The sequence below is a fragment of the Prunus avium genome, chromosome 2, assembly GCF_965620075.1.
Source record: "Prunus avium chromosome 2, drPruAviu1.hap1.1, whole genome shotgun sequence".
Classification (NCBI taxonomy): Eukaryota; Viridiplantae; Streptophyta; class Magnoliopsida; order Rosales; family Rosaceae; genus Prunus; species Prunus avium.
Window position 1 is genome coordinate 26979780 of NC_142285.1, and position 26353 is coordinate 27006132.

A 26353-nucleotide genomic window follows, 5' to 3' on the forward strand; every position below is an offset into this window, starting at 1 on the left:
TCAATGAAAATGAGGCAGAGGCCAGGCCAATTGTTGGAGAGAATGTAGTAGATGAGGTGACTACTCATGGGGCTCCAGGAGAGGTGTCATTAGATGGTGCTAACACATCAGAATTTGACACTGGAAGTGAGACTAAAGATGAGGGTAACGGTGGAAAAAAGAAAAAACTGCCAAAGTTTAAGCAGTATAGAAGAGATGTGGATTTGAAAATTCCTAAGTTTAGATTGGGAATGAAGTTTGCAAACAAAAAACAACTGATAGAGGCTATCAAGGAGCATGCAATTATACATGGTAGGGAAGTGAAATTGATAAAAAAAAAAATGACGACATAAGAGTTCAGGCTAAATGTGTGAAAGGGTGTTCTTTCCAGGTTTATGGATCAAAGATTAATACAGAGGAAGGGACATTTGCAATAAAAACTTTGAGCCTAGAACATCAGTGTGGAAGAGTGGACAAGCTTAGGCATACCACATCAAAATGGCTTTGTGACAGATATGCAAACAAGCTGAAGCGCAACTCAGAGTTTGATCTGAAATCATTTCAAGAAGATGTGTTGGAAGATTACAAAATAAATGTCACAAAACTTCAAGTGTATAGGGCAAAGAGGCTAGCCAGAGATTTAAATGAAGGTACTTTCAAAGAACAATATGCTAGGTTGTGGGATTATGCAGAACAATTGAAATCAGCAAACAGGGGTAGTACAGTGAAGATTAAAACTCAGATTGTGAAGGGTGAGATAGTGTTTCAAAGGATATATGTGTGCTTGGCTGGCTGTAAGAAGGGATTTTTAGAAGGTTGCAGACCTGTTATTAGTGTTGATGGCTGCCATTTGAAAGGGCCTTATCCTGGATAGATCTTGATGGTTGTTGGGGTGGATGGGAACAATGGTTATTTCCCAGATGGAAAAGTTTGGGTAGTGATTAGTGACAAACAAAAGGGACTTGTACCTGCCATAGAGACAGTACTTCCAACTGCAGAGCACAGGATGTGTGTGAGACACCTGTACAGTAACTTTAGGGCATCACATATTGGTCTTGCTCTGAAACATATATTATGGGCTGTAGCAAGAGCTACAACTGTGCCTTGGTGGGAGGCAGAAATGGAGAAGATGAAAAATGAGGATGAGGAAGCTTGGAAGTGGTTAAAGAAGAGACCTGCAAAAAATTAGAGCAGATCTCACTTCCAGTCACATTTTAAATGTGATCTTTTGTTGAATAATCTATGTGAAAGTTTCAATGCAGCCATACTAGATGCAAGGGATAAGACAATTTTGAGTTGCTTGGAGAGGATAAGGGTGTATATGATGCTTAGGATGGCTAGTAGGAGGTCTGCATGTAAGAATTGGAGATACTCTGTTGGGCCTAGGATCTTCAAGATAATTGAGAAGAACAAGCTAGGTTCATTTCAATGCATTCCTAGATTGGATGGTGAAAAATTGTATCAAGTGAGCCACATTTATGGTGGAGAATTTGTTGTAGACCTTAGAGCAAAGACATGCTCTTGTAGGAGGTGGAATTTATGTGGAATACCATGTCCCCATGCAATCTCAGCAATATTTCAAAGATGTGAAAACCCAATTGCTTATGTGGATGATTGTTATAAGCTCGAGACTTATATGAAGGCTTATGAACCAGTGATTCACCCCATCCCTTCAATGGACCAATGGAGTAAATGTGGCCTTCCTCCAATTAAATCTCCACTTTATAAGCAACAACCGAGTAGGCCTAAAAGAGTTAGGACGAAGGAGCCTGGTGAGGTTGAAATACCAACCCCCATCCCACCAAACCCTAGGCCTCCAAATTATATTGCCCCACCAGCCAAGCTTAGAAGGGTTTTCATTAAAATAAGATGTTGTGGATGCGGTCAAAAAGGTCATAATAGAGCAACATGTGACAGACAAAACAATGAAACCCAACAGGTATGACTATTAGACACCTTGTTTAGTTCTATGTTTAGTTCTATGTTATTTCATTGAAATAATTTTGTTTAACATTTGCAGGTTCATGCATCTTCAGCTCAAATGGAGAAAGGTTCTTCTTCACAACCAGTACAACCTTCTTCACAACCAGTACAACCTTCTTCACAACCAAGACCTAGCATAGTAAGAGGGAGAGGCATAAGTAGAGGGAGAGGCGTAAGTGAAGGAATAGCTACTGCTTACCCAATGGCACAACAAAGTGTAAGCTTTGGTTGCTCTTGAGGTTTTAAACTGCAAATGTCATTAGGGAACTGAAATCATTTATTTTTTTTAGATGGCAAGAGTTAATGGAAAAGGAGGCAGAGGCATAAGTATAGGAAGAGGCAATGTTGCTCAAGCCCCTATTTACCCAAATTCACAAGAAAGTGTAAGCTTTATTTTCTCAAAAATTCAATTTTTTATTGCTTATGTCATTGGAAAACAATAAAGATCAGAAACTTTTTCAGGTGACAAGAGGTAGGTTTCCCTTCTTCAAAGCTAAATGCAATTAGAGGAAGAGGCATAAGTGGAGGAAGAGGCTTACCATCTTCACGCCCAACTGTAGGCTTACCATCTTCACGGCCAACTGCAAGTGGAAGGGGACAAGGAGGACCATCTTTGGACAACATTTCCCATGATAATAACATGGCCTCCAAATAGGGGAAATTATTGACAACGCTGTCATATGTTGTGTATTTTGGAACATGTCATTGTCTGGCCAGAGGCCTTTTGTGACAAAAGGGACTGATTCTGACTTTAGATTGTGTAATTGGTTTTGCATTTCAAGGGCTAGAACTCTGTAATTGCTTGCCTATTTTGGGTTAGGTACTTGTTTGGGCAGGTGCATTTTGTGTCCCTGTTCTGTACTTTGTCTAATTGGTTTGGAGCTAGAACAACTCAAACTGTGTAATTGGTTGTCTATTTTGGGTTATGTACTTTTCTAGGCAGGTGCATTTTGTGTCCTTGGTCTAACTGGTCTTGAGTTTGAAGGGCTCGAACTCTGTAATTGGAATTGGAATGTTTATATGGATGTTCATTTTGTAAATTGCCTGTGTGGTCAACAATGGAATGGCTTTTAATATGTGCATCTCCCAGATATTCAAATAACTCAAATTCAATAAAATTTCAGAACACTAATGCACACTCATTCTACAATTGAAACATAAGTCTTCACCATTTACATTCAAAGGAACAAACCCCATAACAATTAAAACTTCCCAGTCATCACTACTGTTATAAACAAACCCAAGACAAAATCAAGGAAACCCACATTTTCCCAGATATTCAAATAACCCCAATTCCAAAAAATTTGAGAACACTAATGCACATTCATTCTACACTTGAAACAGAAGTCTTCACCATTACATTCAAAGGAACAAACCCCATACAACAATTAAAACTTCACATTCATCACAAATGTTATAAACAAACCCCAAGACAAAATCAAGGAAACCCACATTATCAATTGTCTTTGCCCATGACCCCATTCCAAAACCTTTTTTTCCTGAACCATTTCTTTCAATTTCTACTACAGTTCTTTCTTTTTTGCTTCCACAGATCTCAATCGTTCTTCCTTTGCTCTACCTTCCTCCTCCATTGCTCTAAGTCTTCTAAGCAAACCAGGGACCACTTGTTTTCCTCTTGGACAAGTTTCATTATCCACCCACTCGAAAAAATGCATACCTCTTCTGCTATTCTGGCAAATCAAACCAGGTACCAATTTCATACCTCATCAAGCAATTACAAATGGAAAAGAACAACTTTTGCAACCCAAATAATAACTTACCCAATTTTTATCACAAGCATCGAACCTTCTTCCTGGGTTCAAATCTGTCCACGAAGTCCTACGAATTATCTTCGTCCCACAGGCGCAGTACTGACTCGTCCCACTTGAGGTCGCTGAAATCTTTGACGTTGAAATCTCCGACATTGCAAACCTAGGGTTGGTTCTAATGTGGGAGTTTTGGTGGATCTTGTAACAGAAATGGGAGGGAATGCATTCCTACGAATGCTTCGTCATTAGGCAAAGGGTTCTCACCTAAAAATACGGTTTTGTCCCTCAATTTCACGGAATAATAAACAGACTTTGACGGATGGACCATTTAGGTACAAATTAAAAAGTTTAAGGACGTTTGAATTGAAAATTTTAGTTGGTGGACCAAAATGATAATCTGGCAATAGTTGGGGGACCATTTAGGTCATTAACCCTAAAACATAAAAAGCCAAATTCAAATGAACTTTATGATTTGGATACACATAAATCGATCATTAGTGCAAACAAAAAGTTGTTAATCACATAAAAAGAAAAGGGGACAACTTACTTTTTATTTAATTAAAAAGGACAACTCACTTTTTTCTGCCTCTATCGACCGAAAAAGAAACGTGTCCATATACAATGTATTTTTCTTTAGGAATTTACAGTCCAATAAAGAGACATATGAAAAGAGAATTTACAAAATAAGTAAATAATGACCCACAGCATAGTTGTCTTGTACTTTTGTTTTATTTATCAATAAAAATTACTTATTTAAAAAATAAAATAAAATAAAATAATGACCCGTTGTTGGTCTAAATGATTTTTTCATGAATGATTGGGATGTAAAACCCAAGAAATTTAGGTGCTCCAAACAAATTGAGTCATCAGTTATCACAAACCAAACAAGAAAATATCCTTTGAGCAAAAGACCTGTGATATGTTGGTGAAGGGGAGGTTTCACAGACGACAATCACAGATTCATCTGCCCCACTTTCCCTGGCTTTCTCACATGCATCCGAAAATTTCTCAAATGCTGCTTCCACATATTTGAGAGCTTCTGCAACAGATATGTTCTCCACCAATTTGGTTGGATATATATCCTTTCTATGGTCCCCGTTCAAAGCCGCTGCCAATTGCACTAGTTCTTCTTGAAAATCACTTAATTTGGCCCCCTCTCTAGATGCAGTCTCTCGTAGTTTCACAGGTTCACCCAAAGTGACTGCAATTAATTAATCAACAAATCAAACACTGTATAAGATATCCATAATCCAATATTGACTTTCCGGACAATACGAAACGTTTTCTTCCTCGTTTATTCTTTGCTCTATTATACCATGCGGAGTATACTATGAAGATTATATTTATGTATTACATTGCATACGACCGCTTTAAGTGGAGCACACCCATTCAATGGCGGACCCAGGAATTTTTCAGCGGAGGTGCAATTTTAAAAAGCTAAGAGCTCAAAAAAAAAAAAACCCCAATTAAAACCCAATTATGTAAGGAATTATAGTAGCCCAATAATTAAAACCCAATTATAGAAGGAATTATAGAAGCCTTAGAAAAGCCCACGAAATGGCCCAGTAGCTTCCCTATTTTTTCCTCTTATTTTTTTAAAAAAACCCTGGTCCAAAACGACGTCGTTTTGGCCAGGTTAAATAAAATTAAAAAACAAAAAGTTGCGTCATTTAAACAGCCTGGTCCAAAACTACGTCGTTTTGGCCAGGCTTCGTTAAAAAAAAACAAGGTCGCGCTCGCTGCGCGCAGCGCTCAAGAACCAGCAGCGCATCGCAGAGTTGGTGTGCGCATTTCGTCGAACAGATTGTGTGCATCTCTGGTTTGAAGCAGAGGTGCAACACCAGCGACTGTAATGGATTTTTCCGGCGACCGGAGGTGCAGGTGCACCTCCTTGCGCCTACACAGATCCGCCACTGCACCCATACAATGAATCTCACTTTTATTGGAAAACGGGTACATAAATGTGATCTCTCTAACATTTTCATGTAATATGCATGCTACCCACCAACAATCACTCTACACATTGTAAGATGACATGCACCCGTTATATAAGCATATTATAATAATGGTTGCAACAATCAACTTATATAATGATGCAAAATGTTCCCTTGTCAAACAATGCAGCAACTTAAAATATATATGTTGTGAAATTGTGAATCTAACTCATTAATCAGGTCGATTTGTACTAGAATGTCACGTTCGTATTCAATTTGGTAGTATGAGTCAGTTGGCAAGTGACACGACAGAGATATTATTATGTACACATAGGTAAGATGGTCGGCAAGGCTCACCTGGACAATCCGTTCTTGGGCTAGTTCTGCTCAGGACACCCTCAAAGGTTCCCACCCAAGCATCACGCTTTGTCAAGAACTCTTTGAGATTGAAAATCTTCTTAACTGTTGCTGGGATTGAGGAGTGCTCGAATTCTGACGAGGGATACGGCCCTGAAGGCCCATGCAACACTGCGTTTTTAATTATTACAAAAGATTAATTCGTGCAAGTTGTTCCCACTTGTAATAATTTTAGTAACTAAGACCTATCTAATCAACAGTATAATTAGTAAATATTTTCTTTTTTGGCTAAGAAACATAATTAGTATAGATAAGTTTATTGTTTGCGTTACCTATTCCACGTTCGATCCACGGAGATATTAAGATGGTTGGAACCCGAACACCAAGACGATCAAATTTAAAGTTGTATGGCTCGGGACCAACGATATCATCCGGACTAGGAACATCCGTCACAGGTGTTGGAACATGATCATAGAAACCGCCATGCTCGTCGTATGTTATTACAAACAGCATTTCATTCCATTGGGGGCTTGCTCTTAGTGCTTCATACACTTCTTTTATAAACTTCTGGCCTTCGGAGACGTCGTGGGATGGGTGATCATCATTCGCAGGAAATGATAAGACATCAAAGAACCTTTGCTCCACAACCACATAGTTTGGTAACTTTCCCTCCTCGCAATGTTTCTTGAATTGCAGATCAAATGCATGGAAATTCTTGATGTACTTCAATTTTCTTAGGCTCCTGTCATGAGTGGTGTGTACTTCTTTTGTGAATATTAAAGTATATAAAAATGTTATCCTTTAAGCTCAACCAAAGCATTGATTAGCAAGGTTGACACCACAACTAATACGACAAGAGAAAATGTGATGTGTCATCAAATACGGTTGAATTTCCATTTGATTATTCTTAGTTATGGCTTCCAACTAATGACAAGATAAACCACTGGCTTGGAAGAAAAGAAACAAAGCCAATTTGGGTAGGAAGGAGGACAAATTTGGGATTGTGAATAGCAAATGGTCAGGCATGCTAATCAATTATGTATGGTATCCACGTGGCATGCTGGGATTAGGGATCAGAGTTGACCAATTATTTGAATAAAAACAGTAAGCAATATCCACAGGCATGACAGTATGCAATTTGGAGGTCTAACAATTCACTTCCTCTTTGATTTTTTTTTTTTTGTACGGAATTGAAAATTAGGTATTAATGGCGACTATGTACTTAGTTTCGCCAAGATAGAACAAAAACTAATCATCGAAATTTAGGTGAGTCTCTTAGCGATATGCTCTGGCGGACTCCAAAGTTCCAACCTGACGTCTTAGAAACTATGCTAATTGGCCACTTGAATAATCATTAGAAACCTCTTCCCTATAACTTTTAAAAGCACCATAAGCAATCAAATTATAAAGGATAACACTTACAAATTATTTGTTAATCGGAGTCTTAGATTCTTTAGAAAGAGGGAAATGTTGTGGTACATATTAATCAACAAACATATCTAATAAATGGTTGAGATTAAAAATCCTGAACCAATCGTACAATTGGAGAAGTTGCCCCCAAAAAAAAAAAACACTAGAAATTGCATGTAAATTTGATGAAAAATGATGGGAAACATTGAAAGATAAAATTCACTCGATTGGAGGTCAAGCACTACTTGAAGGCCCCGAGTATTATTCAAGCCAATTCGTGCATTTTTTAATGGGATATATTTCTGAATAACTAATAAAAAAGAAGATAGAACTTTATTGTGTTAGAGAATGAATAGTATTCATCAATGAGGCTTAGTCTAGTGGAAAATGGTCTTGATTTGCAAATCAAAGGTCTCATATTCGAACCCCGCGATATCTTGGATGTGTGTTTGAAAAAAACTCCCTCCCATAAAAAAAACAATTAGGGCCGGTTTGATATTCAACTTGAATCCAACTTTTTAAACTCAAAAACAGAATTTGAGTCCAAAACAAAGAAAACCTGTTTGGTAGCCCTATTTTTAAAAACTCAAACTCAAGAACAACTAAAAAACACCCCAATTATTAAAAACAAAAAATATCTGTTTTTTCAGTTTTTTTCTAACAACCCACAAGTTCTCAAAATTTTAAGATTTGAAAACAGTTTTCAAGTTGCATACCAAACAAGTTTTTGAATCTTAAAAATGGATTTAAGAACTCCTTATTTTTAAGAAAAATCAAAGTTTTTGAGTTCCCTATTTGAATAGGATACCAAACGCCCCCTTAGTTACCTAAAGTTTTTTTAAAACGACCACTCTAATATATTCTAATAAGCATACATTTGTGTATTAAATAAAAACAACTTATATTCTTGTTGGTTAAAAGTAAAACTAGAAGGGTGATGCTATGCATGAGATATAAAAAAAAATATATTATAAAAAAAAGCATGTGACAAGAAGTGCCAAAGTGAAAAGTATACTTGAAGTTCTTCCCAAAGTATTAGATTAATTCTTTTTCGGCAGAAAAAAAAAAGTAATTAAAGTAAAATGATAAACTATTTAAATTGTTTTTATTACCTGTAGAGAAGGGTGGAAGGAAAGGACTGAAAGTAAATCCCAAAAGATAAGTCTTCTTCATCCAACGACTGAAATATTGTCTTCTGAGGCAACCCTTCGACCAGCTTCTGCGTGTCGTTGCTCGTCAGCCCATGAGATGTCGCCGAGTGCACGAACTGCCGGTTCGGCTGCGTCGAAGCAGGAATCGAAGCGAACCACCGGTCACAAACCGCAAACTCCCTCACCAGCTCCGCTGAAACGGGGACGTTTTCCGGCTTAAAACCACTCATCACCGTCTCAGCAAGACCAGTCTGTGTCTTTTCAGCGTTTTGGGCAAAACCGTTCATTTTCGGAGGTAGCTTTTTGGAAGCGGAGGCCTCCGTCCACGGCTCGCCGAACACTTGCTCGTAGATGGCTTGGATGGAGTGGCCCGGGTCTGGGTCGACGTAGGCGGCGCTGTCGCCGAAGAAGACTTGGGTGGAGTTCGAGTCGGAGGTGGAAATGAGGTTGGATTCGGATCCGGTGACGCCGTTAATCTCTGGGTTTAGGGACTTCATCCACCCCAGCATGTGGTCGAAGGAGCGGTTCTCTTGCACCAAAACGACCACCGTTTTGATGGGACTGCTGCTGCTGCTGCTGCTGCTTGACTCTGAAACCATTTTTGGTGGTGGTTTGGTGGCTTGGGGATTCTGAAAGTTGTGTAAAATGTTGTTGAGCTGGTCGACGTTGTGTGTGTGGCTATATATGGTTATTGAGAGAGAGAGAGAGAGAGAGAGAGAGTGAGAGAGAGAGATGATGTTGAACAAGTTAATTTGGTTAGACTTTGGAGAAGAAGATTGGACATTATGAGGAAAAGATATGATTGATTTTCTATTTTGCTAAAAAGGATAGAGTTCCGCAAGGGCTCGTTTGGTACACAGGATTGGCTTGAACTAGCTTGGACTAAATTTAATACCATGTTTGTTTTATCTAATCCTAGTCTTAGATGGGATTGCTAATACCGGGCCCACCAAAAACACCTCCTTAGGAGGGGACTACTAATCCCATGTGGAAAGGGAGGATTAGCTAATCCCAATGCTCACCAATGTATAAAATGCATATATTATATTGTAAAATTAATAACATATATTATTATTATTAAACTTACTTACACATATACTATAATGTACATATATACATGTATATACACATAAATATATCATATATGTATATATGTATATATATACATACACATATATACATATATAATATATATAATATACATATACATATATACATGTATATTATTATTATAATATACCCATATACACATATACATATTAATATTATAATAATAGCATACGTGTATATATGTAATATATATTATATATTATATATTATAATACATATATATATATATATATATACGTATATATACATATATGTGTATATATATTATACCCATGTATGTATTATAGTATACATATACACATATGTATAATGTATGTATATATATATATTATATATATAATATACATATATACATGGGTATAATACATATTTTATAATATATATATATATGTACAATATACATGTATGTGTACATATATATATATATATATATATATATATATATATACATACATACATATATTTATATTATTTATAATATACATATATACATGTATATACACATACATGTCACATATATTATAAAATACATATGTACACATACATAATACATGTATTTATACATATATACATATACATAGTTTTGAAAAGAAAAAAGAAAATCTTGTCCTAGTCCAAGCGTACACCAAACGCAGGATAAGTGTTATCCAACTTAGACCAAGCCAAGTCAAGCCAAGACAGTCCCTAAGCATAGTCCATGCCAAGACAGTCCTGTGTACCAAACGAGCCCCAAGAGTAGTATTCTATTATTGTAGAATTCTTTTATCTGGTTGTTCACTTTCTTAGAGTACTTTTTTTTTTGGAATAAAAGTGATACTCTAATCTACTTTAAATTAATCTAATCTCATTTGCCCTTGATCCGAGTTCAGACTTCTTGTATTAGCTTTTTCATATCAATAATATTCTGTCGCTTATCATAAAAAAAATTAATTAATCTAATCGATCTTTACGAGAAGAGGGACTCGAACTTAGGTGCAAGCAGATGGACTCACTATCCAGAGACTAAAAATGATCTTAACAAGTAGGGGTGGACGCTGTTCAAATTGGATCGATTTCACCTTAAAATCACGATTGGAATTACAATATAAAGGTTTATTTCGGTTCGGTTTTTGACAAAATCCATGAAGAAAACCAAACCAAACCAAAGAAATTTAAGACAGTTTGATTCTTTTTAGTTTAGTTGGTTTGGGTCTAAGACAATTCTCTTTCCTTTTGCATTTTTCAACCTTATTAGCCAAATTACAACCACCAAATTCTCAACTTGCTCCATACTTAAATCATTTTCTAGAGTATGAAACCATCATAAAGTTCAACATGCCATAAAACTTGAAATTTCAATAACTAATATAGCTCAATTCAAATATCCATATATAGTTATTATCGGCCGATTTCATCGGTTCAGCGGGATTAACAAGATACTGTTGGAATTTTCTTTTCATGAAATATAAGGTAGAATTTTCATTATCATTAATTAGAACTGGAAGCCCGTCTCTCTTTCTTTGGTTGCCCATGGGAATGGGAAACCCACCCTCTCTTTCCCATGCATGTTTGCAAATCAAACATGATAAATGACTTGTTTTGGTCGGAATAAATGAATTAATTTCATACTCATACCAAAAGAATCATTCCTTTAAACAAAGGCTAACCTAAGATAAACTTACTTCTACCATCAATAACAGAACCATTATATGCTAGCAAGCGTATTGGTATGTAACTGTAAACGAGCAAATTTCTTATAGTGATGTCAAGAATCATATATTGTAAAGATAATTTCTAAATATTTGAGTTTTCCCCTCAATTGAATAATTATTCTTAATAAAGAGGAAAATATATGATTGATTTTCTATTTTGCGAAAAAGGGTAGAGTTTCACAAGAGTAGTATTCTATTATTTAACTGGTTGTAATAAGAAGTTTATCTGGGTGTTCACTTTCTTACTCTCTTTTTTTTTGGGGGGAATAAAAGCGATAGTCTATTCTACTTTAAATTAATCTAATATATGAGAAGAGGGACTCGAACTTAAGTGCAAAGGGACGGACTGAGAATAAAAATGGTGTTAAAAAGATACGGTTGGAATTTTCTTTTCATTAAGTGAAGTACAAGGTATAATTGTCATTGTCATTACAACATGAGCCCATCTCTTTCTCTGGACGCCCATGGGAATGGGAAAACCACCCTCTCTTTCCCATACATGTTTGCAATTATCAAACATGATAAATGACTTTTTTTGGTCGGAATAAATGAATTAATTTCATATATAATATAAAGAATCATATATTATAAATTGTAAAGATAAGCATATTAAGCAGAATATATTTTATTTTAATATAATGTAAACTACGAAGAAGAGGGAGACTCGAACTAGATTCATAATGAGGACCATGTCCGCAGATAATTTATAAATATTAGAGTCTTCCCTCAATTGAATAATTATTCTAATAAAGAGGGGACCACATAAAAAGGAGCGGTAGTTAAGTTGATGACTTGCAATGCGATCTCAAAGTACGTGATGAGCGGGCTAAGAAGAAGCCCACAAGGCACCACAAAAAGAAATTTATTATTTTATAGGCTGCCAAAAGTATATAGTATAGGATATATATATATATATTCTTTTTCTTTTTCTTTTTTCGTGGTCAACTGTGTATCTATATATATAAAGCAAAAGGCAGAAAATGGTGTAACATTCAAAATACCAGAAAATGCCCTTGGATAGCAAACATTAAGAATTGAAATTATTAATTAAATGAGGATAATATGGTAAATTCACACTTTTTCATATTTAAAAAAATTAAAATTAAAAGAAAAATCAGATAATGGATCATATTTTTATGGAACACAACTACCCATTATCTTTTTTAATTCTAAAATAAATTTAAACTTTTTAAAAAAAACCTCTCGCAGACACGGAAGTACGTGCAAGGAAGCTAGTGGATAATTAGAGTAGGTATGAAATTTGGGTTTACCAAGATATGCTAACGTACAAAGAATATGCTATGCGTGTAAATAGGCACACGGAGTTGTAATGACGAAAGCAATTTCGAAGGTCAACAAGAAACGAAATTATGTTCAACTCATCAGTATTTTTAATGATTTTCACATTGAAAGTTAAAAGACTCGTCTAGTAAACATTTCGTTTTTAATTCTCTTTTTTTTTTTGTAATTACCCTTGAAAATGGTGGAAGAAAGATGATGGGAAAGATGTATAAGAAATGTACACCAAGCGATGTGGGACGGTGACACCATTCTTAGTAGTCACAATCCATCATCTTTAGAGGTCCGATGTCCTAGTTGGCACATTTTCGGTTGAGTCCAACTGGAGCATTTTTGTCTGACATGTACACCGCAACGTTGTTTGCATTTACGACTCAGCAACTCGAGATCTTGGCGCTGTTGTTATAGGAGGTGATCGCGGTGAGTTCCGGGTGTGGAAGGGATGTGGGAGAGTGGCTGGGGATGGGGAAGGAGCCTGAGTATTATTTTTCTCTCACAGTATTTTAAGTTTTGTTTAAACATAAAATGTTGTGGTTTTTCTTTTGTACACGTGGCATACACGTAGGAAAACAAGGGATTTCTAAAGTGCCACGTCATCACTTTGGACGAAAATTTTAATCAACTTGCTAACATATTTTAGTTAGTATAGGATTTCTCAAGGGTAAAATTGAACATGCAAAGTTGAGTTATGGCACAAGTTGGGTGAAAATGACTCTCAGGGGCAAAGTATAGAATTCAGTTCAGAAACATCTTTCAGTTAGTTTCAAAGTCTTTGGGGACTGGAGAGGTGGCTTTGCTGTCAACTTAGGTAATGGACAAACTCTGGATGCTGAGCTCTGGGGGTTATTCTTTGGTTTGAAGCTTGCTGTGGCTAAAGGGGTGGCTAGACTTTCTATTGAAATGGATTTCTATGACTGCTGTCCAGCTTATCAAGCAGCATGTTCCTGGTTGTCTTCATCCTTTTACTGGGGTGTTTGCAAGTCGTGTTGCTTTGATGAGTAATTTTGATTATGTCGAGCTTTCTCATGTTTATAGGGAAAAGAATGCTGCTGCAAATTGTTTGGCAAATTGGAGTCTGAATATGGATCTGGGGGTCTGCTTTTTTGATGATGCTCCAGTTTGGATTAGCTCTGTTCTTATTGATGACTTGTTGGGGGCTGTGAAGCCTCGGATGATTAGTGTTGGCTAATTGGTTTTGCTTTTGGGGTTTTCCCCACTTCTTCATAAAATAAAAAATAAAATAAAAGTCTTTGAACATTAAAATTCGAATTAGTCAGGATATACTTATCTAAACCCTAAAGTTAAACTAATTCTCCACGATTAAGATTTTCTCAAGTCTGAAAAACAAATGTTCAACAAAAGAGTTCCTACCAAAACTAAGATTTAGGTGAGAAAAGAGAACTGCGTTTTATTGAATAAAGTGGGCACAAATTACTTTATCTAGATCATCAAGACATGGTTTATCAAGCATCTTAAATGTAAATATTTGCAAGCACATAATCTAAAGCAAGACTAACAATTCGGTGTACACCTTTTATTATTTTGGTGCCAAAAGTAAATTACAGATTTCATCTAAATACAATTTGGTACGAACATTATACCGTCCAAGTTATACATACTTGGATATGTACGAACAGAAAATGCATTTTTCCAGGTTAGCCAGGTATCCAAAACCAGATAATACTTCATCCTCAAAAAAGAACCATCACTAAGCCCAATACATATTCTATTCCACATCCATTACAATAATAAATACTAACACAATTTTCATTCGAAGATAGAATTTTATTAATCTGACCAAAATCTTCAATTTCCAAACCCGATATCCAAGATTCAACGTCACTTCAAAGAGTGATATTCTAACCAACACATATAGTAGATCTTTAACTTATATAATTCAAACAAGGATGTAAACTCGAATGAAACCCAAGTCCACCCTCGTCCAAATGACAATAACAATTAACTCATTTGTTTATACAAAGAAATCACGGTCGAACCGTACAAAAACCACCCAACATGTAATTGAAGTAACCGAATGCTTCACCTGGTCTAATGGCTCCTGATCTGAACCAAGTCTTCTTCAAACTCAAGAAAAGAGCGTAACCCATTATATCACATATGCTACTGCTACCTTCAACTACTCAAAGATCGTGGTCTCAAAAGAGTAAAACAGAGGTTGATAGATGCCTTCGCACCATTGCCGCAGCCTAGGGAGGTCTACTCTCTGTGGAGAGTGAAGTCTGTGAAAGATAGGGAGGCTGCGGCTGACGGAGTACTACTTATAGTGGTTCCTCTGAAACCCTATTTAGGGTTATGGGCTGCTGAGGTCTATTTTGGGCTATAATATTGGCTATGCCGGGCCTATTAAGTCGGTTTCATGAACATAATTGTTTGTAGAAAAAGGGCTAGGCTCTTGAGTTCGAATTACAAAGGTCTCTAGTTTCGATTTTTTTTTTTTTTTTTCCTTTTAAACAGAAATTCTTTTGCTCCATCTCCATCCAAATTTGGATAGAAATTGTATTGTAACAAAAGATAAAAAGAATAGGAATTGCACTTATATGGTGATTGCGTTTCTTTGAGTGTCCAAATTATGGATTTCATCAATGTCTATAAAATTGTTTTTCTTTTTTCAGTCTAAGGGGAGAAGACCATAAGTCGAACTCACACCTGCTAAAGACCAATATATTCTATTTGATGGATGCATGCAATTGCCGGGACTCAAACTCAATAAACTTGGTGGATTAGGAGTAACCCCAATACTTAATTTTTATAATGAGTGTCTCCGGCAGATCATTAGGTTGCATATAAATTGCCACTTTCTTTTTTAACTTGCCATATATGAAAAATAATTGAATTGGTTTGTCTATTTGTTTCGTGTGTGAGTAATTTCTGCAATTGCATGTTAAATGATGATTATTTTTAGTATAAAATTTGTTTTATGGCATATGCAATATTTTAGTATAAATTTGTGTGTTAAAGAAACCCTGTTTCTAAAATCTTAGAAACAGCCCTAAGACTACTCTACTATTAGAAGTTATAAACTTGCTGAACTCTTGATTTTCTGAATATTAACAAATTTTGTTTTATGTACGTTTGTTCATACATATAGATATTTAAAGAGATTGATAAATTATTTGAAAAAAGCAAGGACAGATGCCCAGTCCATATCAGTTGTTTAGAGTCTGATGTATCATGTTGTTTCCATTGTATTTCTATTTTGTATTCTTTCACTCTTTAATATAATATTTTGAGTCTAAATGCTTCATTTCCTTCAACTTTAATTCTATGGTTTCAATTTAACCCACTGCTGAATCTTATCAAAATAGAAATTAACCCCCCCAAAAAAAAAAAAAAAAAAAAAAACAGTGATGAATACGATTGTGTGGTTGTTGGTGATTCACAACTGTGCTCTTACTCAAAGCTTCACGCATTGCTTAAGGCACCACTTACTCTTTGAATGTGACTTGATCTGTTATTGTCAAAATTGGTTGGAAATTTAAGCTCCACTACCTCCCAAAATGGTGGGCCAATGTTATCAGTTCTTAGGAGCTTAGGTTTTGGGTTATATCTCCAGCTCTTGCCCCAAATGTCACCCTCCAAATCACTTTCTAGATCATCTAAGACACAAATCTCATCTTAAATTTGGGTCAAATTATAAGTTAGAGTCATGCATTAGAAACTCAAAACTTAAACTTAACATTTACCCAAACTCAAACACATATTAATCATGTGTTTTTTTTGGACAAAGTTAGGAAGGGGGAGGAGGGGGATTTTCACACACATTACCAAGGTACTATGAGAGTTCCTAACTTGAGGCCACAGATTTACAAGTCAATATCATTTTTCAATATCATTTTTCACTGAGTCAGACCCCATTGACTATTAATTATGTGCATTGGAGCGACAACAAAAAATTATAAATCTTAAGCCCCACTAGTTTTGGACCCAAATATGAGAATATGGATATGGGATTTGAGCTGCACTAATAATATAGCACCAATTTGGAGTAATTTCCCAGAATTTTCTACTTTTTGGACTTTTCTAACAGTGTGTAGCTAGCACAGAACAAAAAAGATTCCTGAACAAAGGAAATTAATAATATGGGGAAAATTCTTACTCCCACAAGCACTTGTGTTGTACCTTCCTCTAATATTCTCAGTTTTTCACTATTAAGTACTAATTGTGCAGAGGGGGCACATTATTTTTAGGAGATGCAAAGCAAATTATAATTGGAGTGGAGACTAGCAAATTATGTTGGATTTGGAATTCTGTTCCTCAGCTACTCTATTTGAGGATCCAATTCCCATGGAAAATTGGACATTTTCCATCTGGTTCTCCAAGTCCTCATCATCTTCATTGTCATGTAAATGCAACACATCAGCAATGGAAACACAATTCAAAGAAGCTGATCTCCTCAATTGCGGGATCCCATCTTGTCCAATCTCACAACTGTTCACTGTATTCTCCAAGTGAGCCCTTTCTCTAACAATATCTTGAGTTGTGGTCTTTGGAACAACATGATCATTTGCAAGACTTACAACCTCTTCCAAATCTTGGACAACCAAAACACTTGCATGGCTTCTGTGCTGGTATTCTGAAGCAGTCACATTTTGATCCTGCTGTGGATTCTCTTGAACTGGAGACAGCACTTGTTGATGATGATGGGGCACCAAAGATATGGCAGGAGCAGCAATATTCGACCGGCACAGCGGGCAACTAGAGTGAGATTTGAGCCAAGTATCAATGCAAGGAACATGGAAAGCATGGCTGCACTTTGGCAATAACCTCAGGCTCTCATTTTCTTCAAACTCACTTAGGCAAACAGAGCAGTCTGTGCCTTCTACAAGGCTGTCACCTCTCTTATACTTGTGAACTTTGATTGACTTGATCAGGGACTCATCAAGGCCAGTTGTTGAGCCTTGCCATGATTCACTACCTTGGTTTGGATTCGAATTCTCCATGTCTATGTCTCGACTGCCATCGTTGTCTCTTCGCCGGCAATATTTCGATATGATGGTGTAGTAAGTGACTAAAATGAAAGCAATTGCAAAGATGCCAATGACTGCTATAATGAGAGGAGAGAAATCTGTAGCAGAGTCTTTGCTGTCATCAGCTTTTGCAAAATAAAAAGGAGGAGGAGGGCCAAGGATGTAGCACCATTGTGGACAGTAGATGCTGCAAATTCCTTGAGAACAATCTTTGTAAGTGTCATATGGTGCCCAAGGATTTTTTGTAATTACCTTTAAAAATGGTGGAAGAAAGATGAAAGATGTGGAAGAAGTGTACACCAAGCGATGTGGGACTGTGACACCATTCTTGGTAGTCACAATCCACCAATCTTGGAGGCCGATGTCCTAGTTGGCACATTTTTGGTTAGTTCCAATTGTTTCCACAACAGAATTATTAATTATATACAAAATGAAAACTAAAAACAATTTCAAGTAGGAAGTTTTTGTTTCATATCTCTAGCCTCCATCCTATCACCCTTCCTCCACTATTCTTTCATCCCTCATTTTGTGTTTCCCCCTATCTCTAACAAAAAACTGTAAATTGAAGTCTAAAAATGAAATGATTATCAAATCGATCTTAAGTTTTTTTTATACTTATCATTCAGAAGAGGAGCTTAATCAAAAACAGCAATGAAGTACATCCATCACGTCACTAATCTAACGGTTTAGACATGGAGGCACCTCCTCAAGCCAACCCGCCTTAATTAAACTAAGTGTATTTGCATTAGGAAATTGCAAATCCATGAGACTTAATGTACGATATTCCAATTTACTTGTTTGGTCACCCAATTCACCATGTTTTGTCCCACATGTACACTGCAATGTTGTTCGCATTTACGACTTCGCAACTCAAGATCTTGGCGCTGTTGTTACAGGAGGTGATCGCGGTGCAACTCAAGATCTTGGCGCTGTTGTTACAGGAGGTGATCGCGGTGAGCTTCCGGGTGTGGAAGGGATGTGGGAGAGTGGCTGGGGATGGGGAAGGAGCCTGAGTATTATTTTTCTCTCACATTAGTTCAAATTTTGTTTAAACATAAAATGTTATGGTTTTTCTTTTGTACAAGTGGCATCCACGTAGGAAAACAAAGGATTTCTAAAGTGCCACGTTATAACTTTGGACGAAAATTCTAATCAACTTGCTAACATCTTTCAGTTAGCATAGGATTTCTCAAGGGTAAAATTGAACATGCAAAGTTGAGTTATGGAACAAGTTGGGTGAAAATGACTTAAGGGCAAAGTATAGAACTCAGTTGAGAAACATCTTTCAGTTAGTTACAAAGTCTTTGAACATTAAAATTCAGAACACACACTGAAGTTAAACTAATTCTCCACGATTAAGATTTTCTCAAGTCTGAAAAACAAATGTTCAACAAAAGAGTTCCTACTAAAACTAAGACTTAGGTGAGAAAAGAGAATTGCGTTTTATTGAATAAAGTGCGCAGAAATTACTTTATCTAGATGAAAACATCAAGATACAGAGCCATATCATCATCAAGACATGGGTTATCAAGCATCTTAGATGTATATAGATTTGCAAGCACATAATCTAAAGCAAGATACAAGCTAACAATTCGGTGTACATCTTTTATTATTTTGGTGTCAAAAGTAAATTTCAGATTTCATCTAAATACAATTTGGTACAAACATTATACCATCTAAATACAAGTCAATCAAACCTTGTATACATACGAACAGAAAATGCTTCTTTCTAGACCACTTGCATGAATCACTATGACCAACACATATTCTACTCAACATCCATTTGAAGATAGATTTTTATTAAGCTGGCCAAAATCTTCAATTTCCAAATACAAGATCCAAGATTCAACGTCACTTCAAAGAGTGATATTCTAATTAACACATATAGAAAATTTTCAATTTATGTAATTCGAGCAAGGATGGATACTTAATGAAACCCAAGTCCACCCTCGTTCAAATGACAATAACAATTAACTCATTTGTTTATACAAAGAAATCACGGTCGAACCGTACAAGGACCAGTAATTGATCCTGATCTGAACCAAGTCTTCTTCAAACTCAAGAAAAGAGCGTAACCCATTAGATCATATATGCTACTGCTACTGGTACCTCCAACCACTCAAAGATCGTGATCTCAAAGATTAAAAGAGTAAAAAAGAGGTTGATGGATTTACCCGTGGAGCATAAGAACTGTTACTCATAATATGATGCCTTCGCAACAGTGCCGCAGCCTAGGGAGGTCTACTCTCTGCGGAGAGTGAAGTCTGTGAAAGATGGAGAAGCTACGGATAACTATTTATAGTGGTTCCTCTGAAACCCTATTTAGGGTTATGGGCTTCTGAGGTCTATTTTGGGCTATAATATTGGCTATGCCGGGCCTATTAAGTCGGTTTCATGAACATAATTGTTTGTCGAAAAAGGGCTAGGCTCTTGAGTTCGAATTAAAAAGGTTCAAGAGAACATAAGGTCTCTAGTTTCGAATTGTTTTTCCTTTTAAATTAGGATAGAAATTGTATAGTAACAAAAGAAAAAAAGAATAGGAATGTATATGGTGATTGCGTTTCTTTGATTGTCCAAATTATGGATTTTTTTATGTTACTTAGGCGAATTATGAATTTAGAAGGTGGATAGGGAGCATGATTGGAGTTGTATTTTTCCAAATCCTCCCTAAAATTTGTCTAAGGAGGTGGTTTAGGGAGCTCATTGTGAATGCTCTAATAAACTTGGTGGATTAGGAGTAACCCCAATTCTCAACTTGCTGAATTATCCATTAGTTAGTGAGCGCCTTCAAAATTCAATTTTTACAATGGGTGTCTCCAGCAGATCATTAGGTTGCACATAAATTGCCACTTTCTTTTTTAACTTGCCATATATGAAATAATTGAATTGGTTTGTCTATTTGTTTCATTTGTAAGTAATTTTGGAATTTCATGTTGATGATGATTTTTAGTATTACATTTGTTTATGGCATATACGGTATTTTTAGTATAAAAATTTGTGTCCCGGTTTCCCACACGAGAAATTATAGAATGATACGGTATCACCACGTCATTTGGTGATACTTCCATTCAAAATGCGCCATGTGTACTATTTTTTTAAAGAAAAATTAACTATTTATACAACTTGGTTTAAAAATCTAATTTTATAATTTAAAACCATAAAAATAAAACTAAAATAAAAAAAACTCATTAATAATAAAAATCCCCAACAACCACTTCCCTGAGCTCGCACCAAACCTCCACCTGCCCACTTTTTGCCATGGCTCCCGTTGTTCTTTCATTTTTCCAATCTCTCTCCCTTTCTACCTCACCATCCCTCCTCTCTATTATGGATTTAGGGTTCATGGAATTCTCTCTATGATGGCTTTAGGGTTCAAGGAATTTAGATTGAAGATTTGTTGGGGGTGGGTTTATGGTCTTTGAGAAATTATTTAATTTCATACGCAAAGGTCAAGAAGTCTAAAAGTTTTTGAGGAATTTGATAAGCTTCCAAAGTCCTACAAGGTATATGGCCATTGAGATTATTGACAAGAAAAGCAAATTTTATAGTAGGTGAATAGGAATCCAATCTTGGTTGCATAGCTTTCCATGTATCAATAGCCGAATCAATTTTTTTTTCTAATGATTGTGAAAGTGGAATCATCCATGTGTTGGGGTGTCATCAAATTCACACAGAGAATGAGGCAGTAGTCATGGAAGACAGTGGTGGGGGATCACTGTCGATGAAGCGGGTGGTTTTTGGGTTTTTTTATTTCTAAAGTTTTTTTAAAATCATTTTAATTTTATTTTTAAAGTAAATATGAGTGTTGAATTTAGTTGTCGAAAAATAATACATGTGGCGAATTTTGAATGGAAGTATCACCAGTTGACATGGTGATACCGTACCATTCTATAATTTCTCCTCGCACACATCCTCTAAGATTACTACTCTACTACTATTAGAAGTTATAAACTTGCTGACCTCCTGATTTTCTGAACATTAACAAATTTTGGGGTCAATTTGTATTCAGAAGAAAAATGGCTTCCCAAGTAAGTAGTGCAAAAGGAGGAAAAGAAAAACACTCAACAGTCGAAGTAATTGGAGTATCCTTGTAAAGTTATGATTATGAATACATAACGCCTCTCACATGCATGTGAAAAATAATTAATGACCATATACCAATATATCTAGAGCAGCGGCCGAGGTTGTTTACATGTGATCTTTAATCTACATTACTTCACTTCCAACCAAAAAAAAAAATCTACATTACTTCACTGGTCAATGATTTTTTTCTTCTTTTTGGTTGAAACAGTAAGATTCATTGATAAACAGAATAAAATATAAGATACAAACTTGAAGAACAGTCTCCAAAAAGGTTATTGCAATGCATAAAATCTAAAAAACATAAACAACTAGGCAAATATATATATAGGGCTGAAAAATGCGGGCCCATGTCCCATCGTCCGGCTTCTAATTTCATGAAGCTTAAAGCAAATACAAAATTTAAAAAATATATATATATTTATAGTAAGGTTTATGCAAAGATGTTCCTACATTATTTTTAGAGGAATGCTATTCACAATCGCTCTAAAGCGATTCTCACGACACTTGCTAGACACGTGTACACGCGTTCCCAATGTATTCTCCTTTTTATTTTTTTATTCTTCTCTCTTTATTTCTCTCGGTTGCCTCGCGCTCTCTCTTATCTCTCTTCTTCTTCTCTCCGTCTCCCTCCCTCTCTTTCTTTTTTTAATTTTCTTTCTCTTTCTTCTTCTACTTCTATCTGTATCTCTCTCCCTCTCTTCTCTCCTCCTCTTGCTTCTTCTCCTTCTTAACAAAGGGGCTTAAGCCCAGAGAACAACTAAACACAAATCTTCCTCTTTATTTCCTTATCTCTTATCTCTCTGTTCTCTTTTTCTTCCGAATTCCCCCTTATTCTCTCTCCTCTTTTTTTTTTTTTTTTTTTTCCTACTTTCTCTCCGCCAGTTTTCTTCTTTGGCCATATTCGCACTATCGGAAAAAAAATTGGGGGTTGTGAACCTTTCTGGGTTATGAAATTTTGGGGGTTTCTATAATCCCTCCCTCTCAAATCTCTGCCTCCAGTATTTGGCATCTGGCATTTAACCAAATTTACACAGAGAGAGATACGGAGACTAAGAAGAAGAAGAAGAAGAATAAAAGAGAGACAAAAGTAGAAGAAGAAAGAGAAAGAAAATTAAAAAAAGAAAGAGAGGGAGGGAGACGGAGAGAAGAAGAAGAGAGATAAGAGAGAGCGCGAGGCAACCGAGAGAAAGAAAGAGAGAAGAATAAAAAAATAAAAAGGAGAATACATTGGGAACACGTGTACACGTGTCTAGCAAGTGTCGTGAGAATCGCTTTAGAGCGATTGTGAATAGCATTCCTCTTATTTTTAATTGAATTATATAAAAAATCTACTTGTTTGTTCATGCATATAGATATTTAAGGAGATTGATAAATTGTGGTGATTTGGGCTAATAGTTTTAGTGATGCTTTTGTCCGCGTTAGTTTTGCTTTTAGCATGTTAGTTTGTTACACTCTTGAAATTAATATTTTAAATGTCTTGTTGATGTATTTGATTGTACCGTTAAAGTTTATCTAATGAAGTTTCTATTTTATTTATATATATAAAAAAATCGATAAATTATTTAAAAAAGAGCAAGTACAAATGCCTTATCGATATCAGTTGTTCAGAGTCTTATGTATCATTTTGTTCCCAATGTATTTCCATTTTGTATTCTTTCACACTTTAATATAATATTTAGAATCTAGATGCTTCATTCCTTCAACTTTAATTCTATGGTTTCAATTTAACCCATTGCTGAATCTTATCAAAATAGAAATGAACCAAAAACAAAAAAACAGTGATGAATACGATTGTGTGGTTGTTGGCGTGATTCACAATTTCACAACCGTGCTCCTACTCAAAGCTTCACGCATTGCTTAAGGCACCACTTACTCTTTGAATGTGACTTGATCTGTTATTGTCAAAATTGGTTGGAAATTTAAGCTCCACTACCTCCCAAATTGGTGGGCCAATTTAAGGTCACCCACCAAGCCTTCAGTTCTAAGGAGCTTAGGTTTTGGGTTATATCTCTAGCACTTGCCCCAAATGTCACCCTCCAAATCACTTTCTAGATCACCTAAGACACAAATCTCATCTCAAATTTTGGGTCAAATTATAAGTTAGAGTCATGCATTAGAAACTCAAAACTTAAACTTAACATTTACCCCAAACTCAAGCCCATATTAATCATGTGCTCATTTTTTGTTTTAACAAAATTAGGAAGGGAGAGGAGGGCGATTTTCACACATACTATCAAAGTGTTAAGGGAGTTCGAACTTGAGACCATAAGTCTACAAGTCAATATTATTTTCCATTGAGTTAGACCCCGTTGACTATTAATGATGCGCATTGGAGCAATAAAAATTATAAATATTAAGCCCCACCAGTTTTGAACCCAAATATATTGAGCTGGCCTAATAATATAGTACCAATTTAGAATAATTTCCCAGAATTTTCCACTTTTTGGACTTTTCTAACAGTGTGTAGCTAGCACAGAATAAAAAAGATTCCTAAACAAAGGCAATTAATCATATGGGAACAATTCTTATTCCCACAAGCACTTGTGTTGTACCTTCCTCTAATATTCTCAGTTTTTCACTATTAAGTACTAATTGTGCAGAGGGAAGCACATTATTTTTAGGAGATGCAAAGCAAATTATAATTGGGGTGGAGACTAGCAATTCTGGTAATTTTTTTCATTAAAGCTTTCTTTATACTTTTTCAAGTAAAATAACCACATAAGGAGTTGATGAATAATTTTATTCAACCACGTCGGTTCATGAGATTTGAACTCAAGACCTCCTCAAACAAACAAATTAGAGACTAAATAGCACTAGACCAAGCGCTTATGTACATAACCATATAGGATTTGAAAGTCAATTAATCTCATATTTGTTTGCAGGGTCTCTCTTTTTGTGTATAAAAATATGGTACAAAGACAAAAGAAGAAGAAATTGTGGTTTTACAGATTAAGTTTGGAAAGGGGAAACAAATGGTTTTAATTAGGAGTTATAGAATTCTTTTCCTTTCCATACCTTGTGAACACAAATCTCCCTGTTGAAGTTGATCTCTTCACCAAGCTGAAAACTCCACTTCTATGGTTGTCAGATTTGGAATTCTGTTCCTCAGCTACTCTATTTGAGGATCCAATTCCCATGGAAAATTGGACATTTTCCATCTGGTTCTCCAAGTCCTCATCATCTTCACTGTCATGTAAATGCAACACATCAGAAATGGAAACACAATTCAAAGAAGCTGATCTCCTCAATTGCTGGATCCCATCTTGTCCAATCTCACAACTGTTCACTGTATTCTCCAAGTGAGCCCTTTCTCTAACAATATCTTGAGTTGCGGTCTTTGGAACAACATGATCATTTGCAAGACTTACAACCTCTTCCAAATCTTGGACAACCAAAACACTTGCATGGCTTCTGTGCTGGTATTCTGAAGCAGTCACATTTTGATCCTGCTGTGGATTCTCTTGAACTGGAGACAGCACTTGTTGATGATGATGGGGCACCAAAGATATGGCAGGAGCAGCAATATTCGACCGGCACAGCGGGCAACTAGAGTGAGATTTGAGCCAAGTATCAATGCAAGGAACATGGAAAGCATGGCTGCACTTTGGCAATAACCTCAGGCTCTCATTTTCTTCAAACTCACTTAGGCAAACAGAGCAGTCTGTGCCTTCTACAAGGCTGTCACCTCTCTTATACTTGTGAACTTTGATTGACTTGATCAGGGACTCATCAAGGCCAGTTGTTGAGCCTTGCCATGATTCACTAACTTGGTTTGGATTCGAATTCTCCATGTCTATGTCTCGACCGCCATCGTTGTCTCTTCGCCGGCAATATTTCGATATGATGGTGTAGTAAGTGACTAAAATGAAAGCACTTGCAAAGATGCCAATGACTGCTATAATGAGAGGAGAGAAATCTGTAGCAGAGTCTTTGCTGTCATCAGCTTCTGCAAAATAAAAAGGAGGAGGAGGAGGGCCAAGGATGTAGCACCATTGTGGACAGTAGATACTGCAAATTCCTTGAGAACAATCTTTGTAAGTATCATATGGTGCCCAAGGATTTTGGTTCCCTGAAGAGCCCATATGACCAAAAACCTCAATGGCACACCCTACCAGATCTTGGCCTCTTTTCTTAATTTGATCACTTTTGCTTTGCTTGATATATGCCAAAGAAGGAGGGAGAGAGAGAGAGAGAGAGAGAGAGAGAGAGAGAGAGAGAGGTAGGCAAGTGTTAAAGAAAAAGTAGAGCAAAATGAGGGGCTTAGATGGAAAGTGAAGCAAAGTAGTAGAGGAGATGGATTATTGATGTGTCTCCCTTATATTCTACTTTCTCTTTTATTTGTTTTCTCTCTCTCTCTCTCTCTCTCTCTCTCTCTCTCTCTCTCTCTCTCTCTCTCTCTCTCTCTCTCTTTCTTTTTCTTTTTCTTTTTCTTTTTCTTTGGCATTATTTATAGGAGGTGATGGTTTCTTTTCTAGTCTATTTGTAAGTAGATGATTGGTAGTTGAGTTTGTGATCCGAGTGACTAATCTAAAGCTTAAGAAATCATCCAAGTCTCTAGTCGGTGAATATAGGTGAGAGAGTGGACTCCTTGCATTTTCT

General features: G+C 36.2%; 4 protein-coding genes across 4 annotated transcripts; 1 reads left to right on the forward strand and 3 right to left on the reverse strand.

Annotated features, from left to right (window-relative positions):
• The first annotated feature begins 859 nt into the window (after window positions 1-859).
• On the forward strand, window positions 860-2200 carry LOC110752705 (uncharacterized). Its single transcript, XM_021953417.2, has 3 exons — window positions 860-1140; window positions 1231-1918; window positions 2000-2200. Exons 1-3 carry the CDS (start codon window positions 860-862, stop codon window positions 2198-2200), a joined length of 1170 nt encoding a protein of 389 aa, XP_021809109.2.
• Window positions 2201-4273: 2073 nt separating this feature from the next.
• LOC110752699 (non-specific phospholipase C3-like) lies at window positions 4274-9323 on the reverse strand. Its single transcript, XM_021953412.2, has 4 exons — window positions 8545-9323; window positions 6355-6764; window positions 6023-6193; window positions 4274-4932 (listed from the first exon to the last, which is right to left on the reverse strand). Exons 1-4 carry the CDS (start codon window positions 9180-9182, stop codon window positions 4598-4600), a joined length of 1554 nt encoding a protein of 517 aa, XP_021809104.2. The 5' UTR covers window positions 9183-9323; the 3' UTR covers window positions 4274-4597.
• Window positions 9324-16812: 7489 nt separating this feature from the next.
• LOC110752706 (RING-H2 finger protein ATL52-like) lies at window positions 16813-19950 on the reverse strand. The gene is made up of 2 exons (XM_088247767.1): window positions 19846-19950; window positions 16813-18037 (listed from the first exon to the last, which is right to left on the reverse strand). Exons 1-2 carry the CDS (start codon window positions 19870-19872, stop codon window positions 16925-16927), a joined length of 1140 nt encoding a protein of 379 aa, XP_088103893.1. The 5' UTR covers window positions 19873-19950; the 3' UTR covers window positions 16813-16924.
• Window positions 19951-24597: 4647 nt separating this feature from the next.
• On the reverse strand, window positions 24598-26104 carry LOC110752718 (RING-H2 finger protein ATL52-like). Its single transcript, XM_021953438.2, has one exon. It carries the CDS (start codon window positions 25834-25836, stop codon window positions 24733-24735), a length of 1104 nt encoding a protein of 367 aa, XP_021809130.2. The 5' UTR covers window positions 25837-26104; the 3' UTR covers window positions 24598-24732.
• Between the last annotated feature and the right edge of the window lie 249 nt (window positions 26105-26353).

Bases quoted from the DNA above. Each gene is read 5' to 3' on its own strand.
- LOC110752705 (XM_021953417.2), top strand. From the start codon at position 860: ATGGTTGTTGGGGTGGATGGGAACAATGGTTATTTCCCAGATGGAAAA. The intron at 1,141-1,230 runs GTTAAAGAAGAG...TCTATGTGAAAG, and splicing joins GATGAGGAAGCTTGGAAGTG to TTTCAATGCAGCCATACTAG. The intron at 1,919-1,999 runs GTATGACTATTA...TAACATTTGCAG, and splicing joins AAAACAATGAAACCCAACAG to GTTCATGCATCTTCAGCTCA.
- LOC110752699 (XM_021953412.2), bottom strand. From the start codon at position 9,182: ATGGTTTCAGAGTCAAGCAGCAGCAGCAGCAGCAGCAGTCCCATCAAA. The intron at 6,765-8,544 runs GTAATAAAAACA...CACTCATGACAG, and splicing joins CCTTCCACCCTTCTCTACAG to GAGCCTAAGAAAATTGAAGT. The intron at 4,933-6,022 runs GTGAGCCTTGCC...AATTAATTGCAG, and splicing joins CCCAAGAACGGATTGTCCAG to TCACTTTGGGTGAACCTGTG.
- LOC110752706 (XM_088247767.1), bottom strand. From the start codon at position 19,872: ATGAGTAACAGTTCTTATGCTCCACGG. The intron at 18,038-19,845 runs GTAAATCCATCA...TGTGCCAACTAG, and splicing joins ACAGTTCTTATGCTCCACGG to GACATCGGCCTCCAAGATTG.
- LOC110752718 (XM_021953438.2), bottom strand. From the start codon at position 25,836: ATGGGCTCTTCAGGGAACCAAAATCCTTGGGCACCATATGATACTTAC.